The sequence below is a fragment of the Heteronotia binoei genome, chromosome 12 (assembly GCF_032191835.1).
Source record: "Heteronotia binoei isolate CCM8104 ecotype False Entrance Well chromosome 12, APGP_CSIRO_Hbin_v1, whole genome shotgun sequence".
Taxonomy (NCBI): Eukaryota; Metazoa; Chordata; class Lepidosauria; order Squamata; family Gekkonidae; genus Heteronotia; species Heteronotia binoei.
The window spans coordinates 5,277,123-5,296,375 of record NC_083234.1 but is presented as its reverse complement, the minus strand read 5'-3'; the positions used below and the strand labels follow the sequence as shown (position 1 = coordinate 5,296,375).

Here is a 19,253-nt window from a genome sequence, read left to right as displayed (position 1 = left end):
AGCCACTGGCATTACAGTTGTGAGCTACTGTATAAATTACTGTGCTCTGGGGTCACCCTTCCTGAGCTAAGACAAAAATGTGTGAGCTGGAGGCTAAAAATCTGTGAGTTAGCTCACGCTAATTCAGATCAGAGGGGACACAGATCTCCACCCCTCAAAACTTGCTCCAGACTGGAGATCTGCTACTGACCCCAGCTGTCATGAGCCCTGACGAGGGGGAGCTGGAAGGGTTAACAGACCTGGAAGAGTTGCCAGCCAGTTCCTCAGTCGAACAACCAGCAGCTGGCCCTTCAATTACTCTCCCCACATTCCAGGCACCAGTGCCGGCTGTTGACAATCAATCTCCTCCAAGCTCTCCCCCTCCCATCTCAAGAGTTCGGAGCCGGCTCCAGAAAGAACTTTCAGAGCAAAGACATGAGGCATGCCAATGCTTCAGATCTCTCAGCGCTGAGTTCTAGCAGAGTCGCTGCCACCCACGGAGCAGGCTGATTGAGGCTCCCATATAGCTCCCAACCAGGACCTGGTAACCTTGTGGAAGCAACAAGTCTATTCTCTGGCTTACATCCACACTCCTTCCTGATCCTGACCAGTTTGAATTCCTTGGCACCCTGACCCTTTGGCTTTTGGACACTAACTTCTGATTCCAGTTTGCAATTTTGCTTTTGGCTCCTGCTTGAATTCCTGGACTTTGACTGGCTTTGGACTCCTGCCTGCCTGCGCTCTGAGAACGTGACACCAACCCAGGAAGCCCCCCCATTTCCCCCTCTAAGCTGCAACTTCCTGTGAGCAAAACAATTCTGCTTTCTGAGCTCCTGGCATTAACGTGGTGAGCTACGGCGTCAATTACTGTGCTCTGGGGTCATCATTCCTGAGCGAAGACGAAAATGTGTGAGCCGGAGGCTACAAATCTGTGAGCTAGCTCACGCTAACTCAGCTTAGAGGGTATCGTGCCCCCTTCCCTTTATGAAACAAGGCTGCCAGGCTCTTGTGACAGAAAGACCAGAGAGGCGCTGCCTGTTAATACGGAGCACCCCAACACCTAGGGAGAGAGAGTGGGCCTCTTATTTCTGAAAACAAAATGGAGTCTGACCAGAAACAGGCCAAGAAAACACTCCATCTGAAATGGAGTGGACCCAGCAGAGATTTTGTTCTGGGCATCCCCTGGAGGCCTCTTCTCAGTGCAACCCCACCCAGTTCCTCCACCTCCACCCAAACAGGATGCATAACAACGATGGGGACTGCTGGTAAGTATCACTCACACCCTTACCCTCAGCTACTGATTAATCAGCCATCTCCTTGGCTCTTTCTGCGACTCAGTTTCTCTTTGTCTACTGCTATGGTAATGTCTGACACCTGGACAGATTCTTTGTTTTCTATGCTTGCCTCTCCTCAGGGTATCTTTGCTGAACCGCCCAAACCATTAACACATACCCTTACCTTTTGTAACCTATTGGGTGGACATTACTAAGCCAGCACTATCTATTGTGACCTGGAGAACCATTCAGGGGACTAGAGTTACCGTAGTTCTGCTCATTGGCTTAAGGCGAGCAACCAATCAGGTACCCAGGAAAGAAGCATCACTGCCCACTGCAAGCCACCCCATTTTCTGGGAGGGCCTCACCCCTTCCTAAGATTATATATATGATCTCTTGGCCTGAGCAACATGTAATCAGATTGTTCCTCCCTCCCTACTCTAAGTAAGGCGCATCAGGCATGGGCACATCGCAGTGCATGTCTATAACTTCTAGTTGTGACTGGACCTTAACCACCAGGATCAGGTCGTATACCCTGTCTATGTTTTTTACCCTTGTGTTACCCCTCTGTCCATTTCAAATCTGTTTCCTTAGGCCTGTATGTATGTTGTATGATTTTATACCCTTGTATGTTTGCCTTTATTTTATAATAAACCCCCTATTATTATTATTATTAGACCAAATCTCCTTGTTATTGGGTGATTTCCAAAGCAGACGCCTTCTGTATATATAGGTTCTCAAGATCTCGCTAAAAGGCTGATTGCCCACCACGCTAAATTCCCCAGAACCCTATTTTTAGGGCAATTTGCCTAACACATCAGCTGGGTATAATGTCCTAAAGTCCACCCTTCAAGGCAGCCATTTTTTGCAGGGGAACTGATCTTGGTCACCGCGGGACGTTGCAATTCCAGGAGATCTCCGAGCACCACCAGGACAGCATTCCCTCTAAGCTGTGTTAGTGTGAGCTAACTCAACAGTTTTTTAGCCTCCGGCTCACACGTTTTTGACTTAGCTCAGGAAGGAGGAAGCCCAGAGCACACTAACTTCTGCAGCAGTCAAATTGCTTACGCACAACTTTAATGCCAGTAGCTCACAAAGCAGGATTTTTGCTCACACGAGACTCCACAGCTTAGAGGGAGTATTGCACCTAGAGGTTAGCAACCCCAGCTGAGAGCCAGTTTGGTGTTGTGGTTCAGTGTGCAGACTCTAATCTGGGAGAACCAGGTTTGATTCCCCATTCCTCCATATGCAGCCAGCTGAGTGACCTTGGGTCAGTCATAGTTCTCTCAGCTGTTCTGCTCAATAGCAGCTCTGGGAGAGCTCTCTGCCCCACCTTATTACTTATTACGGGGTTTGGTTCCTTACTCCTTCACATGCAGCTGCTGGGTGACTTTGGATCAGTCCCAGTTCTCTCAGGACTGTTCTCTCAACAGGAAGTGACTGCCACTTGAAAACCGGGGTTGAAGAAGAGATTGGATTTATGTCCACTCAGAGCGGCTTACATAAGAACATAAGAGAAGCCATGCTGGATCAGGCCAATGGCCCATCCAGTCCAACACTCTGTGTCACACAGTGGCCAAAAAAAACCCAGGTGCCACCAGGAGGTCCAGCAGTGGGGCCAGGACACTAGAAGTCCTCCCACTGTTGCCCCCCCCCCAAAAAAAGCACCAAGAAGAGAGTATCACTTGCCCCAGACAGAGAGTTCCAATAATATGTTGTAGCCAATAAGAACATAAGAAAAGCCCTGTTGGATCAGGCCAATGGCCCATCCAGTCCAACACTCTGTGTCACACAGTGGCCAAAAAACCCAGGTGCCTTCAGGAGGTCCAGCAGTGGGCCAGGACACTAGAAGTCCTCCCACTGTTGCCCCCCCCCCCAAAAAAAAAGCACTAAGAAGAGAGCATCACTTGCCCCAGACAGAGAGTTCCAATAATATGCTGTAGCCAATAAGAACATAAGAAAAGCCCTGTTGGATCAGGCCAATGGCCCATCCAGTCCAACACTCTGTGTTACACAGTGGCCAAAAAACCCAGGTGCCATCAAGAGGTCCACCAGTGGGGCCAGGACGCTAGAAGCTCTCCCACTGTTGCTCCTCCCAAGCACCAAAAATACAGAGCATCACTTGCCCCAGACAGAGAGTTCCAGCGATACGCTGTGGCTAAGAGCCACTGATGGACCTCTGCTCCAGATGTTGATCCAACACTTACTTCCCTTCCCTTCCCTTCTTCCTCCCCACAACAGACACCCGGAGCTGAGTAAGCCGTTCTGAGTGAGACATAAAGCCAATCTCTTCTTCAACCCCGCTTTTCAAGTGGCGGTCACTTCCCGTTGCTCTTAGCCGCTCTTCCCCCTTGGCATGGTGGGGGGGGGGGAGCAACCTGAGCCAGGTCTTCATCTGGCCCACTCTCCTCCCCCCCGGCGTTACCAGTGCTGAGAGCTTTGCCAGAGCTGGTGGCTCAAGAAGGTGGGGCTGGTACCTGTGTGGACCCTGTAGTGGGTCTCCAGCTGATGCTTGAGGCTAAACTTCTTCCCGCAGCCGTTGCATTCGTAGGGCTTCTCTCCAGTGTGGATGCGCTTGTGGCCTTTCAAAGTGCTCTCGTCCCGGAAGCAGCTGCCACAGAATTCGCACTCGTAAGGGTGGTCCCCTGCAACCAAGAAGGGAAATTAGCTGGGACATCAGACAGGGTTATCCTTTCTCCATGTCGGAGCTTTTAGCACCCACTCTGTCTTGCTCCCACAGTGGACTTTTTTTCAGCCATCCGACGGTCCACAAGAACTGGTAATACTCATTCAACGGGGAAGTCGCTTCCACTAGTACAGATGAAGACTGAAATCTACAGCGAGCAAACGGACCCAGGTGGTTTTGGTACAACTTTCTCAGCGTTTTATAATGACTCGAATCTTTATTAGGAGCCACAGGACAGGAGTAAATTGTTCATGGATCTAAAGAGGGATGGGATTGTTGCTCTTTTTTTTCAAGAAGAGGAAGTGAGGATTTCGATTATTGTATGGATATGAACAATGGTCAAATAACAATTGTTACTATTTGTTATAGATTAGGAAGTGTGTCAAATGTCTGTGGCGCACAGCGGTTAAAGCGGCAGTACTGCTGCCCGAGCTCTCTGCTCACAACCTGAGTTTGATCCCGATGGAAGCTGGGTTCAGGTAGCTGGCTCCAGGTTGACTCAGCCTTCCATCCTTCCGAGGTCAGTAAAATGAGTCCCCAGCTTGCTGGGGGAAAGTGTAAATGACTGGGGAAGGCAAGGCAAACCGCCCCGTAAAAAGTCTGCCGTGAAAACGTCCTGATGCGACGTCACCTTAGAGTTGGAAATGACTGGTGCTTGCACAGGGGACTAAAGGGAAAGGTAGTCCCCTGTGCAAGCACCAGTTGTTTTTGACTCTGGGGTGACGTCGCTTTCACAACGTTTTCATGGCAGGCTTTTTACAGGGTGGTTTGCCATTGCCTTCCCCAGTCATCTACACTTTCCCCCCAGCAAGCTGTGTACTCCTTTTACCAACCTCGGAAGGATGGAAGGCTGAGTCAACTTGGAGCCGGCTACCTGAACCCAGCTTCTGCCTGGATCAAACTCAGGTCGTGAGCAGAGGGCTCTGACTGCAGTACTGCAGCTTTACCACTCTGCGCCACGGGGCTCTTGCACAGGGGACTACCTTTACCTTTTTAAAATGTTTATATAATATCTGGGGACTTATTGTGCTCCTATATTTCACCTGTTGTGTTTATCAGTCTCAATTGATGCTGAAACCATATTTTGCATTGGTGTTAGGGTTGCCAAGTCCAATTCAAGAAATATCTGGGGACTTTGGGGGTGGAGTCAGGAGACTTTGGGGGTGGAGCCAGGAGACATTAGGGTGGAGCCAAGATCAAGGCTGTGACAAGCATAATTGAACTCCAAAGTTCCATAGGAAATAATGAAGGCTAGGGGCACCTTCTTTTGGGGCTCATAGAATTGGACCCCCTGGTCCAATCTTTTTGAAACTTGGGGGGTATTTTGGGGAGCGTCACTAAATGCTATACTGAAAATTTGGTGCCTCTACCCCCCCAAAAAGACCCCCCCAGAGCCCCAGATACCCGCGGATTAATTCTCCATGATTTTCTATGGGAATAAATCTCCATAGGGAATAATAGAGTTCCCAGCAGACATTTCCCTCCCCTCCCCCGCTTTCTGATGACCCTGAAGCGGGGGGAGGGTTTCCAAACCAGGGGATCCCCTGCCCCCACCTGGGGATTGGCAACCCTAATTGGTGTACCCCTGAAGAAAACGGCTGCTCTGAAAGGAGGCCTCAGACTCAGCAGGAGCTCACAGGAGCACAGCTCCTGAGCCTTTCTGAGGTTCTCCCTCTTCATCCCCACCTGCCTTGTCCATTGAGATAACAATCCCTGGATGAGGAGAGCAGGCAGCCAGCCAGCCACCAGGAGCTTTGCCACAACCCCAGCAGCCCTCATTAACCTTTCTCCACTTCTTATGTGATTTTGGGTGGCTTGCTGACCTTTTGACTGGGGGGCGGCAGCCCAGGAGAGCCCCAGGTGAGCGAGGCCTGCTTGGGCCGGCTGGATCTCTAGCTAGCCCAAGAAGGCCTTGCTCACCTGGGGCTCTCCATTCTTGCCTCGGGTTGCTTTCGGCTGGGGGGCAGCGGCATATACTAATGAGTTACGCTAATGAGCTCCACCTATTTTTCTACAAAATGACCCCTGCGTAGGTTACTTTTCCTGGAGCCTGTGCACAGCTTGACTCAGTTGCTCAAGTTTTCTGGGGCTTTTCTACTCTGGAACTCTCTTCGGCTGGCGCAACTTCCCACTCTCTGCTTGTGGGTTAAATAACTTGAGTTAATTAGGAAGGAGTTTATGCAAGGACATGGGATTCCGTCACATTTATTTTTATTATTGAAGTCACAAGCCATTACGGAAAAGGATGTGCAGTACAGGAAATGCATGCATCATGTTCTTGTGACCTTCCGCTGGCAACGTGGGACTTAGGGGGAAGAGATGTGGGTGGCAGAAATTCCGCTACGAAGAAGAGAGGCGGTTGGATGCTCACTAGAGACACATTCAAAGCATGTTCAACAACATCTGTCATTCTGTCTCCTCTTGTTGTCTGCATAAATGATCTGGTGCCCCAATGAAGCGTGGGAGGAAAAAATTGCAAGGCCTTCTCTACTGTGGCACCTCACTTGAGGAACTGTCTCCCAGGAGCGATCCCTCTTAGCACCGTTCTAGGCAGCAGGCAAAGCTTGAACAAATTGTGCACATGAACATGACGCTGCTCTATCCTGAATCCAACACCTGGTCAGTCAACATCAGTATTGTTGATGCCGCCCTGAGCCACTTGTGGGAAGGGCGGGATACAAATCTTAAATAAATAAATAAATAAAAATAAAAGTATTGTCTACTTAGACTAGCAGCGGCTCTCCAGGGTCTCAGGCTGAGGTCTTTCACATTACCTCTTACCTGATTCTTTTCACCTGGAGCTGCCGGGTATTGAACCTGGGACCTTCTGCAAGCCAAGCAGAGGCTCTTCCACTGAGCCACAGCTCTTCCCTCAACATAAATGAAACCCCCAAGAGAGAGCAAGGACAGCTAAGCAAGGACAGCCATAGTCCTTGGATGGGAGACCACCAAGGAAGACCAAGGCTGCTGCACAGAGACAAGCAATGGTAAATCACTTTTCTAAGTCTCTTGAGAGCCAGTCTGGTGAAGTGGTTAAATGCTTGGAGTCTTATCTAGGAAAACCGGGTTTGATTCCCCACTTCTCCACTTGCACCTGCTGGAATGGCCTTGGGTCAGCCAGAGCTCTGGCAGAGCAGTCCTTGAAAGGGCAGCTTCTGTCAGAGCTCTCTCAGCCCCACCTACCTCACAGGGTGTCTGTTGTGGGAGTGGGGGAGGTAAAAGAGATTGAGACCGGTCTGAGACTCTGAGATTCAGAGTATAGGGTGGGATATAAATCCAATACCTTCTTCTTTTTCTTTATGCCCATATTTTAAGTTTTAATTATTTTCCACTGATTTGTTCTTTTGATTGTCAGCTACTTTTGCAGAAAGGTGGCACTAATAATAATAATAATACAGGTCTTTTTGTAGCAGGAGCACCTTTGCATATTAGGCCACACCCCCTGAAGTAGCCAATCCTCCAAGAGCTTACAGGGCTCTTTGTACAGGGCCTACTGTAAGCTCCAGAAGGATTGGCTACATCAGGGGTGTGTGGCCCAGGGGTGGAATTCTAGCATGAGCTCCTTTGCATATTAGGCCACACCCCCTGATGTAGCCAATCCTCCAAGAGCTTACAGGGCGCTTTGTACAGGGCCTACTGTAAGCTCCAGAAGGACTGGCTACATCAGGGGTGTGTGGCCCAGGGGTGGAATTCTAGCATGAGCTCCTTTGCATATTAGGCCACACCCCCTGATGTAGCCAATCCTCCAAGAGCTTACAGGGCTCTTTGTACAGGGCCTACTGTAAGCTCTTGGAGGATTGGCTACATCAGGGGTTTGTGGCCCAATATGCAAAGGTGTTCCTGCTACAAAAAGACCCGTATTATTATTATTACATAATCAAGGCAATACATTTTGTAGCACTATAGAGATTAAATGGCTTGTTATAACTTAAGCCTCTGCAGCCGCCATTTGGAATCTGCGCGCTGCCTCGGACCGTGGGGCATGACCCACAGGGGAGTTCTCATTGAAACAAAGGAGAACGGTGCTCATGCATAGCTTCTCCTTGATTTCGGTAGCGACTGTGCAGCCTGAACTTCCAGCTGCCCTGTGGTGCCTCTTGCATTTTGCTTTTCTGGGAGGAGGGGGAGAGGAGTGGTTAGGGGGTCAGGCACTAAAAAGCCCCACCTTGAATCCCCTGGGTAAATGAACCGTTTTGCCCTCCCACCCCCCCCCCCCCAGGATCCCTCCTTTCCTGAGAAAGGTGAGCCCCCCCCCCCCCCAATCCACACACACCACCACCCCCGGCTCCTCCTTATTTATTACAGAAGCCGACGCAAGGACAATAAAGATAGATTGATCGCCCCAGACTTTGTTCATGAATATTTAAATATCGCTGATTTGTCTTGTCAGTGTAATTACAATTTTCTCTGGGCCCGCGTATCCGCCGACCACAAGTTTATGGTAAAGAATGGGCCACCGTATTTCACTTGCCCCGCTGCAGATGTGCGGAACCACCAAGCGTGTAATGCTCCCCGCATTTCATACATTTTCCTCAGCTGCTGAAGGCTTAAGTCATCCACAATGACCTACGCTTTTTCATTATCTCCATGTCAAACCCAACTCGTGCCTGAGCATAAATTGTCCTCCTCGTTATAGACTCGCCGGCTGCTGCCTCCACTTCCTCCTTACAGTGATATTTTACTTTCTCTGGCTTATTTGTCTCCCCCGCCCCCTGCCACCTAAGAGCCCCCCTCCTCCCCTAAATTAGGACCTCATCAATTCCAATCCTGCAATAAAGTTTTGCGGGTATTGCTGAGCCTTTTCTTAAAAAGCCATGAATGTGGCAAGTCCTGGTGCTGTATTTTTGGGACTTGGGAACAAATGCAGCGATCTTATTCCAAGTCAGGGCATTGGCCCAAAAAGGCCTACTGAGGCTGGTAGACGTTGTTCAGGAACACAGGGAGACAAGGGCTTCCCCAATTTTCTCCTCTGGGGAGAGGCCATGGCTCAGTGCTAGAGCATCTGCTTGGCATGTAGAAAGTCCCAGGTTCAATTCCCAGCACTTTCAGTGGGAGGAGGCCATGGCTCAGTGCTTGAGCATCTGTTTGGCATGCAGAAGGTCCCAGGTTCAATCCCCAGCATCTTCAGAGGGGAGAGGCCATGGCTCAGAGGAAGATCATCTGCTTGGCATGTAGAAGGTCCCAGGTTCAATTCCCAGCACTTTCAGTGGGGGGAGGCCATGGCTCAGTGCTTGAGTATCTGTTTGGCATGCAGAAGGTCCCAGGTTCAATCCCCAGCACCTTCAGAGGGGAGAGATCATGGCTCAGAGGAAGATCATCTACTTGGCATGCAGAAGGTCCCAGGTTCAATTCCCAGCACTTTCAGTGGGGGGAGGCCATGGCTCAGTGCTTGAGCATCTGTTTGGCATGCAGAAGGTCCCAGGTTCAATCCCCAGCACCTTCAGAGGGGAGAGGGCATGGCTCAGAGGTAGAGCATCTGCATGGCATGCAGAAGGTCCCAGGTTCAATCCCCAGCACTTTCAGTGGGGTGAGGCCATGGCTCAGTGCTTGAGTATCTGTTTGGCATGCAGAAGGTCCCAGGTTCAATCCCCAGCACCTTCAGAGGGGAGAGATCATGGCTCAGGTCCTAGATTCAATTCCCAGCACCTTCAGAGAGGAGAGGCCATGGCTCAGAGGTAGAGCATCTGCTTGGCATGCAGAAGGTCCCAGGTTCAATCCCCAGCACCTTCAGAGGGGAGAGGGCATGGCTCAGAGGTAGAGCATCTGCATGGCATGCAGAAGGTCCCAGGTTCAATCCCCAGCACTTTCAGTGGGGAGAGGCCATGGCTCAGAGGAAGATCATCTGCTTGGCATGCAGAAGGTCCCAGGTTCAATTCCCAGCACCTTCAGAGAGGAGAGGCCCTGGCTCAGAGGAAGATCATCTGCTTGGCATGCAGAAGGTCCCAGGTTCAATCCACGGCACCTTCAGAGGAGAGAGGCCATGGCTCAGTGCTAGAGCATATGCTTGGCATGCAGAAGGTCCCAGGTTCAATCTTCAGCATCTCTAGTTAAAAGAACCAGGCAGCAGGTGATGGGAAAGCTCTATCTTTCCCTTCCAGCCCTGTGTTTCTATGTAAGGCCTCTGCCTGAGACCTTGGGGAGCTGCTGCCAGTCTGGGTAGGCAATACTGACTTTGATGGATGAAGTGGGGTCTGGTTCAGGAGAAGGCAGAGTGAGGTGTGTTCTTGTGTTCCCCAAGCCTTTAACTGGAGATGTCCAGGGCTGAACCTGGGGACCTTCTGCATGCCAAGGAATCCCACACCAAGGTCAGAGGACCTTCTGCAGCCCCAACATTTATGTGGATTTTTCAAGAGCAACAAAAAGCACATCTTCACCAGGACCCTTTGCATCCTGGAGTGCCAGCCTTCTCTGAAGTCCTCGGTGATTTCTTTAGCCATCTTCTTGTTCCTTTCCCGTTGCCTAGAAAGCTCCGGCTTTAAGCCCCGAAACCTTTTTCCAAAAGGCCTTGGCAGCTTTCATGACCCCCATGAAAGGAATCAAAATCTAGATCCTCAGGAAACCTGGCTGGAGACACCTGCTTTGTCATCTGTGCAGAGGGAACAAGCCTCTAAGCCCGTCACCGCTAAGACAGCCGCCAGTTGTTACGTACGCACACACAATCCAATTTATGGCATTTTGATTAACGTTGTGGAGTGCCTTAATGAGGCTGACATGAAGTCCGGGACGAAGGGGAACTAATTAGTGCCCCCTCCGGCCAGTCAGCTGCACCTGTGACCCGGCTTCCGCAGCATCACCTGGCGTGTCCTTTGGCAGGCGGGACGACCAATGGGGTGGGGTGGGGGGAGGTTCCCCTGTAAACCGCCTGGCCAGCCAGCAGAGCTGAAGGCTTTATTCTGTAGCCGGCCAAGTCAATCAGGGATCTGTCGCTGGGAGCTCGGCTGGCCCGTTTACCCAACACAGCTGCAGATGCTAAACACGCAGCGCTGGAGGCAAATGGAGCGGGAGAGGATGGAATAGCAATGAGGCAAAGTGGAGAGAATGCGCCGCGCCGGAGCATCAATCCCCACCGAGGATGGAGTGCAGCAAGAGAGAGGGGGGCAGGCTTGTAGACACCCATGTGGGTCTCTCAGGGCGCAGCAGCAAGTTATGTAGACCCAGCCCAGGTGCTAGGGGTTCTGGCACCCCAGGCAGAATCCTGTACCTCCCCAGGACTCAAACTGCATGCGCAAAGCGCACGGGACACGATGACGTCACCTGAAAGTGAGGGTATAGTGCCCAGATCATGTGATGCGATGGTATCGCTTTACTCTGCTCTGGTAAGACCTTACCTGGAGTCTTGCGTTCAGTTTTGGGCACCACATTTTAAGAAGGATATAGACAAGCTGGAACGGGTCTAGAGGAGGGTGACGAAGATGGTGAGGGGTCTGGAGACCAAGTCCTATGAGGAAAGGTTGAAGGAGCTGGGGATGTTTAACCTGGAGAGGAGGCAGCTGAGAGGTGATATGAACACTATCTTCAAGTATCAACAGAAGTATGGTGTCCAGATCATGTGATGGGGTGGAATTGTTTTCTGTGGCCCCGGAAGGTAGGACCAGAACGAATGGGTTGAAATTAAATCAAAAGAGTTTCCGGCTCAACATTAGGAAGAATTTCCTGACAGTTAGAGCAATCCCTCAGTAGAACAGGCTTCCTCCTCGGGAGGTGGTGGGCTCTCCTTCCTTGGAGGTTTTTCAACAGAAGCTAGATGGCCATCTGACAGCAATGAGGAGCCTGTGAATTTAGGGGGAGGGGTTTGTGAGTTTCCTGCCTTGTGCAGAGGGTTGGACTAGATGACCCTGGAGGTCCCTTCCAACTCTATGATTCTATGATTCATCGTGCCGTTGTGCTTTGCGCAAGTGTTCTTTCTCAGCTCTGATCACTCGGAGCCAAGAAAGAATACTTGGCCCACCCCCTGCTCCGCCTCTCTCGCTTCAAAGGGAGCTGGGCTGGGGCCTTCTTCCTTCACTTTGAGCTGTCAGAGCAATGAAAGAATGAAGCGGACTGTCAGGGTTGGCGTGAGCGGGGATGTGGCGCCTGCCCCCGCAGCGAGGTGGTACCCTAGGCCTACCTTGCCTTCTGTCACGCGCTGGCCCTGTGTAGAGCCCCCTAGCTCAGAAGACATATTTGGGATTTTTGCTGCTTCCGGTTGGGTCACCAGTTTGGTGTAGTGGTTAAGTGTGCGGACTCTTATCTGGGAGAACGGGTTTGATTCCCCGCTCCTCCACTTGCACCTGCTGGAATGGCCTTGGGTCAGCCAGAGCTCTGGCAGAGGTTGTCCTTGAAAGGGCAGCTGCTGTGAGAGCCCTCTCCAGCCCCACCCACCTCACAGGGTGTCTGTTGTGGGGGAGGAAGGGAAAGGAGATTGTGAGCCGCTCTGAGACTCTTCGGAGTGGAGGGCGGGATATAAATCCAATATCTTCTTCTTCTTCTTCTTCTAAGGGGTTCCCCCCCTTTTTTGTCCTTGAGTCTCAACTGGCCTGTGGTGACCCCAAGAGGTGGTTTGCCATAGCCTGCCTTTACATAGGAACCTTGGTTATGGGGGTCACCAGAAGTTGGCTAAGGAGGAGTCCTGTGGTGCAAAGTGGTCAGCTGCAGTCCTACAGCCCAAGCTCTGCTCACGACCTGAGTTTGATCCTGGCAGAAGCTGACTCATCCTTTCATCCTTCCGAGATTGGTAAAATGAGTACCCAGCTTGCTGGGGGGGGGGGGGGGGGTGGAGTGTAGATGACTGGGGAAGTCCATGGCAAACCACCCCATAAAAAGTCTGCCGTGAAAACATCCTGATGTGATGTCACTCCATGGGTCGGTATCCACCCGGTGCTTGCACAGGGGACTACTTTTTACCTTTGTTTATAAGTCGGCTGCAAACTGATGGCAGTTTCCACCACCAGCCCACGTGTACACTACATGTGTACATCCCCCTCTGGCCCAAATTGTTGGAAGCACACATGTGACATCATTTAAAAGAGGGGAACCCCAGAATCCCCCTAGAATGGAAGCCCTCCCTTCTCTCTGTAGAGCACAGAAGCCTTGAGAGGGGCTCCGTGTCTCCCTGCCCCAACGTACCCGTGTGGGAGCGCAGGTGCCTCTTGAGGGCCGTGTGGCTGGGGAAGGTACGGTTGCACTCGCTGCAGATGTAGCTGCGCACCCCTGCGTGGACTTCCATGTGCTGCTGGAGGGCGGCTTGAGTCTGGAACCGTTTCCCACAGAGGAGGCAGAAGACGGCCATGTCAGAGCCTGTGGGGAGGACAAGGAGGAAAGAAAGGGCTGGTCAACAGTCTAGAACACCATCTCAATGCATTTCCCACCCTGGAACTAGCAGAGGCTCCAGTCCGGTCGCTAGGGTTGCCAAGACTTTTCTCACGCATGTCCAGAGTGCAATGAGTGCAATGATGTTATCTGGAATTGACATATCTCGCTGGGCACATCACATGGAATACTCTAGGAATTTGCTTGAAATTCTATGGTTTCATGTGGAGATGCTCTAGCAATTTGGGGGAGAACTCTATGGTACCACAGGGTTCCCCCTCAAATTGCTAGAGTGTCCCTGTGCAAAACCACTGAGTTTCAAGTGAATTCCTAGAGTGTCCCATGTGATGTGCTTGGCTTGATACGTCCCTTCCGGATGAAGTCATTGTGTCGTGATGACGTCATTGTGTAATTGAAGTCATTGTGTCGTGGTGATGGGCTCTTTGGGGGGTGGGGATCCAGTGGCGGCTTCCACCCTGCTGGCGGGTTGGGGCCCTTCCAGTTGCCAGGATTGCACCACGAACATCTGAAAGTTGGAACAGACATTCTCAAAAACCTCACTGTCCTTTGCGTGATACTGTGGACCGTTAAAAAAAGAAATCCAGTGGGTTCTAGATCGAATCAAGCCTGAACTCTCCCACTAGAAGCTGAAATGCCTCAACTGAGCTATCACACGTTGGTCACACGAGGAGCAGACGAGAGTCCCTGGGAAAGACAAGAATGGCAGGAAAAGCTGAAGGCAGCCGGAAGAGAGGAGGAGGCAGCACGAGGTGGACGGACTCCATCGCGGAAGCCACGAGGACCCCGCGTTCACAAGACCTGAGCAAGACTGTCAACGGCAGCACGTTTTGGAGGTCATTAATTCATGGGGTCACCATAAGTAAGAGGGGAGCTGAGGGCACTTCACCCACCTGGACTGTCCAGCTGCACCCCTCCGATCACAGCCTCCCTGAGCCAGCAACTGCTCTGCCTTTGGAGAGATCATCAGGCTCTGCCAATGTACTCTCGGGTTAGGGTTGCCAAGCCCCCCGCAGCTTCCAGCCATAGAGCCCGGCCATTGCTAGAGTGTCTGGGAAAACCATAGAGTTTCCCTGGATGCTCCTAGGGTGCCCGACACATGACGTCGCCGGCATGATGACATCACTTCTGAGTGACATCATAGTGCCAGTGCCCTGCTGGCTCAATTGGAACCTCCATCCAGCCCGGGAACTTGGCAGCCCTATCTCAGGCACATTTTTTACTTCCTTGATTCATATCCCGCCTTTCTCCCCAAGGGGAGAACCGGGTTTGATTCCTCACTCCTCCACTTGCACCTGCTGGAATGGCCTTGGGTCAGCCAGAGCTCTCTTATCTGGGAGAACCGGGTTTGATTCCCCACTCCCCCACTTGCACCTGCTGGAATGGCCTTGGGTCAGCCATAGCTCTCTTATCTGGGAGAACTGGGTTTGATTTCCCACTCCTCCACTTGCAGCTGCTGGAATGGCCTTGGGTCAGCCAGAGCTCTTCTATCTGGGAGAACCGGGTTTGATTCCCCACTCCTCCACTTGCAGCTGCTGGAATGGCCTCGGGTCAGCCAGAGCTCTCTTATCTGGGAGAACCGGGTTTGATTCCCCACTCCTCCACTTGCACCTGCTAGAATGGCCTTGGGTCAGCCATAGCTCTGGCAGAGGTTGTCCTTGAAAGGGCAGCTGCTGTGAGAGCCCCCTCAGCCCCACCCGCCTCACAGGATGTCTGTTGTGGGGGAGGAAGGGAAAGCAGATTGTGAGCCGCTCTGAGACTCTGTCCTTGAAAGGGCAGCTTCTGGGAGAGCCCTCTCAGCCCCACCTGCCTCACAGGGTGTCTGTTGTGGGGGGAGAAGATAAAAAAAGATTGTAGGCCTCTCTGAGACTCTGTCTTTGAAAGGGCGGCTTCTGGGAGAGCTCTCTCAGCCCCACCCACCTCACAGGGTGTCTGTTGTGGAGGAGGAAGGGAAAGGAGATTGTAGGCCGCTCTGAGATTCTGTCCTTGAAAGGGCAGCTTCTGGGAGAAGTCTCTCAGCCCCACCCGCCTCACAGGGTGTCTGTTGTGGGGGAGGAAGGAAAAGGAGATTGTGAGCCTATGAGTGGAGGGTGGGGCATAAATCCAATATCTACCTCCTCCTCCTCCTCCTTTTGACCTTCACAACACAACGATGTTTGAACTCTAGTTTCCCAGAGCCTAGAGCCCTGTGGCACAGAGTGTTAAAGCTGCAGTACTGCAGTCCTAAGCTCTGTTCACAACCTGAGTTCAATCCCCGGTGGTAGCTGGGTTTTCAGGTAGCCAGCTCGAGGTTGACTCAGCCTTCCATCCTTCCGAGGTCGGTAAAATGAGTTCCCAGCTTTCTGGGGGTAAAGCGTAGATGACTGGGGAAGGCAATGGCAAACCACCCCGTAAAAAGTCTACCGTGAAAACGTTGTGAAAGCAACGTCGCCCCAGAGTTGGAAACGACTGGTGCTTGCACAGGGGACCTTTCCTTTTTTTCCTTCCCAGAGTCGAGTTGGACACTTGGACCCCATCCTGGCATTCAGAAGAGGCATATTTTGTAGTAAAGGGGACAAGCAGCTTGCTTAGATCCAAGTAAAAGAAAGGGCAATTCAAGAAAAGGAACAGCATTGTTTCATTTCATTTGAAGAAAGCAACAGACAAGTTGCACGTCTCCTGCTTTTTTCTATTCCTTCAGACCAACACGGCTGCCCGCTTGTTTCATTGGATTCGCAGTTTTTTGCTCACTGAAAGGATACTGACCACGAGCACGGTCTTGAATAGGGTTGCCAATCCCAGGTGGGGGCAGGGGATCCCCCGGTTTGGAGGCCCTCCCCCTGCTTCAGGGTCATCAGAAAGCGGGGGAGGGGAGGGAAATGTCTGCTGGGTACTCATGATTCCCTATGGAGATTATTCCCATAGAAAATAATGGAGAATTTATCCACAGGTATCTGGGGTTCTGGGGGCCCTGTTTTTTGAGGTAGAGGCACCAGATTTTCAGTATAGTATCCAGTGGCTCTCCTCAAAATACTCCCCAAGTTTCAAAAAGGTTGGACCAAGGGGTCCAATTCTATGAGCCCCCAAAGAAGGTGCCCCTATCCTTCATTATTTCCTATGGAAGGAAGGCATTTAAAAGATGTGCGGTCCCTTGAAATGTGATGACCAAAACTCCCTTTGGAGTTCAATGATGCTTGTCACAGCCTTGATCTTTGCTCCACCCCCAATGTCTCCTGGCTCCACCCCCAAAGTCCCCAGATATTTCTTGAATTGGACTTGGCAAGCCTTGTCTTGAATGGGACTCCAGCCCTCGCTGTTTCTGGCAGACGTTAAAAAACACACACAGAAGATACATTTATTTGGATTGCAGCTTCTGGATTTCTGTGAAGTCTGCTCAGGTTTGCCAGGGACAAAATGGCCTCCCCACGGCCACGCCCCCTTCCCCTGTTCCGCACGTTCCGACCACTTTGAGACAGTCACATCAGAAGCTGTTATCAAAGAGCATATTAGCAAAAAAACATCTTCTCTAATGAAACCTGATTAAACTAGTTAGGAAGCAAATTAAAATAAAATAATAAAATAAGAAAAGGCAGATTAAAAAGTGGGGGGCGGGGGAGAAGGGAGTGTTATGATGTGTCGGCAGCCGCTCTGCAATTCCATCAGTCGCAATTGGGAAGAGAATGCGTTTCCTAATGCATTTTTTGCAAGACCCGTCGGCGAGAGGCAATTTTTGAAAGGATAAAATTATAAAATATTAACTATCGCTCTAAAAACTGCCTCGTTGCAGGTTGCAGAGAGCAAGGGGAGAAGAAGGGCTGAGGGCCAGGAATAATAGCAAAGCATTTTATATTACAACAGCCAGCTGGAAATGTAGGAACTTTGAGAAACAGTCTTATAGGCAGGGGGTATTTTTGTAGAAAAAGAGGTGTTTTGTTCCTCATTAGCACAACTGATTTTGCACAACTGATTTGCATATGCTACAGACCCCTGACATCACCAGATTAATCTCGGCTCAGCATCTACCTTAAAATGCTTCTTGAATTATAACTGTCATAGTAAAACCATACTCTCATCATACTTTTAAAATTGCATTCTACCATGTGGCCACGGGGGCAGGTTATATTGCTATCTGTCTGCTTGATACGTTTTGCTTATTTCCCATTTTTTGTGGGGGGAAATATTAGAACGTTTGTCAATCTTCAAGTTAAGCAAGATTTCTCACAGGGGGTTCGGAACAATGGACCCAGAAGCAAGTATTTGGGGAGGGGGGATGCATAAGAAAGAAAGAGTACAATGAAATTTAGAAGTTCCGGAGCTCTGCTCCTTGTGAGGAAAGGTCCCCTGTGCAAGCACCAGTCGTTTCCGACTCTGGGGTGACATTGCTTTCACAACGTTTTCACGGCAGACTTTTTACGGGGTGGTTTGCCATCACCTTCCCCAGTCATCTACACTTTCCCCCCAGCAAGCTGGGTACTCATTTTACCGACCTCGGAAGGATGGAAGGCTGAGTCAACCTCGAGCCGGCTACCTGAAAACCCAGCTTCCACCGGGGGTCGAACTCAGGTCGTGAGCAGAGCTGCGAGCTCCTGCTCAAAATGAGGTCTGCTTATAGGAGGAGAGTTTGGTTCTAGGCAGGAGTACTTTTTGAAAGAAGAGGTGATGGAGGTGAAAGAAGGTCATAGCACCCAGGGTCTCCAAAGACCATGGACCTTCCCCAGTTTCTGCAACACTTATGAGACAACTTGTATTTCAACTCGCCTTCAACTGAGATACGAGGATACCTAAAGAGGGCTGAATACACTGGAAACAACACTCGCCTCAAATTGCTTTTAATGTTGTTGTTTTTTTAATTGCTCACTGTTTAATCTGTTTAATGTTTTTAATTGTTAGAGTTCAGAATTTGAAATATGTTTTATTGTTGTGAGCCACCCTGAGCTCATAACAATAATCCAATAAAACAAATAAAATGAATAAATAAAGTGCTCTTCTCCAACAAAGGTCAAAACCACCTTCTACTTCACGGCGACCTGGAAAATTTTCCTGTTTTAAAAATGAGCTCCTTCAACTGGAGGTCTTGAGCCATACTATAAAATAACAGTTCAAATACACTGTCCTCCAACACAGACTTTTGGAGAATCTCCAGAGGAGCTTCCCATGACCACGGAGATCTCAGGAACGTGGCATGCTCTCAGGGGAGGCAGTCCAGTTTTGCTTATCCAGGTCCCAAGAAACTTAAAGCTCTCTTAGGGTTGCCAACCTCCAGGTGGGGCCTGACAATCTCCCAGAATTCTAACTGATCCCCGGATGGCAGGTTTCACTTCCCCTGGAGAAAACAGCTGCTTTGGAGGAGAGCCCAATGACATCACACCTCGTTGAGGTCTCTGTACCCCCCAGGCTTCTACCCCTCAAATCGACAAGCACTTCTCAACCTAGATTTGGAACCGTCATTTTGATATGGTCCTTTAGCATCATTGGGGCTGACAACTCTTGCTTGGTAAATATCTGGAGATTTGGGGATGGAGGCTGGAGAGAGCGGGGGTTTGGAGAGGGCAAGGACCTCAGCATGGTTTTAACCAGGGCTTTTTTTGTAGCAGGGATTCCTTTGCATATTAGGCAGAGGTGGAATTCTAGCAGGAGATCCTTTGCATATTAGGCCACACACCCTTGATGTAGCCAATCCTCCAAGAGCTTACAAAAAAGAGCCTTGTCAGCTCTTGGAGGATTGGCTACATCAGGGGTGTGTGGCCTAATATGCAAAGGAGCTCCTGCTAGAATTCCACCCCTGATATTAGGCCACACACCCCTGATGTAGCCAATCCTCCAAGAGCTTACTGGCTCTTCTTCCAGGGCCAACTGTAAGCTCCAGAGGACTGGCTACATCAGGGGTGTGTGGCCTAATATGCAAAGGAGTTCGTGCTACAAAAAAGCCCTGGTATTAACGCTATGCAGTCCACCCTCCAAGGCATCCATTCTCTCCAAGGGAACTCAACTCCGTCATCTGGAGATCAGTTGTAATCCCAGGATATCTC

General features: G+C 50.6%; 1 protein-coding gene across 1 annotated transcript in view; it reads right to left on the bottom strand.

Moving 5' to 3' along the window:
• ZBTB16 (zinc finger and BTB domain containing 16) overlaps window positions 1-19,253 on the bottom strand; it is a 285,483-nt gene that overhangs the window by 5,023 nt on the left and 261,207 nt on the right. The window contains exons 5-6 of the mRNA XM_060251069.1: window positions 13,045-13,215; window positions 3,731-3,898 (exon numbers count right to left, since the gene is read on the bottom strand). Coding sequence (XP_060107052.1) covers window positions 3,731-3,898; window positions 13,045-13,215 — 339 coding nt within the window. The remainder of the gene's footprint in view (window positions 1-3,730; window positions 3,899-13,044; window positions 13,216-19,253) is intronic.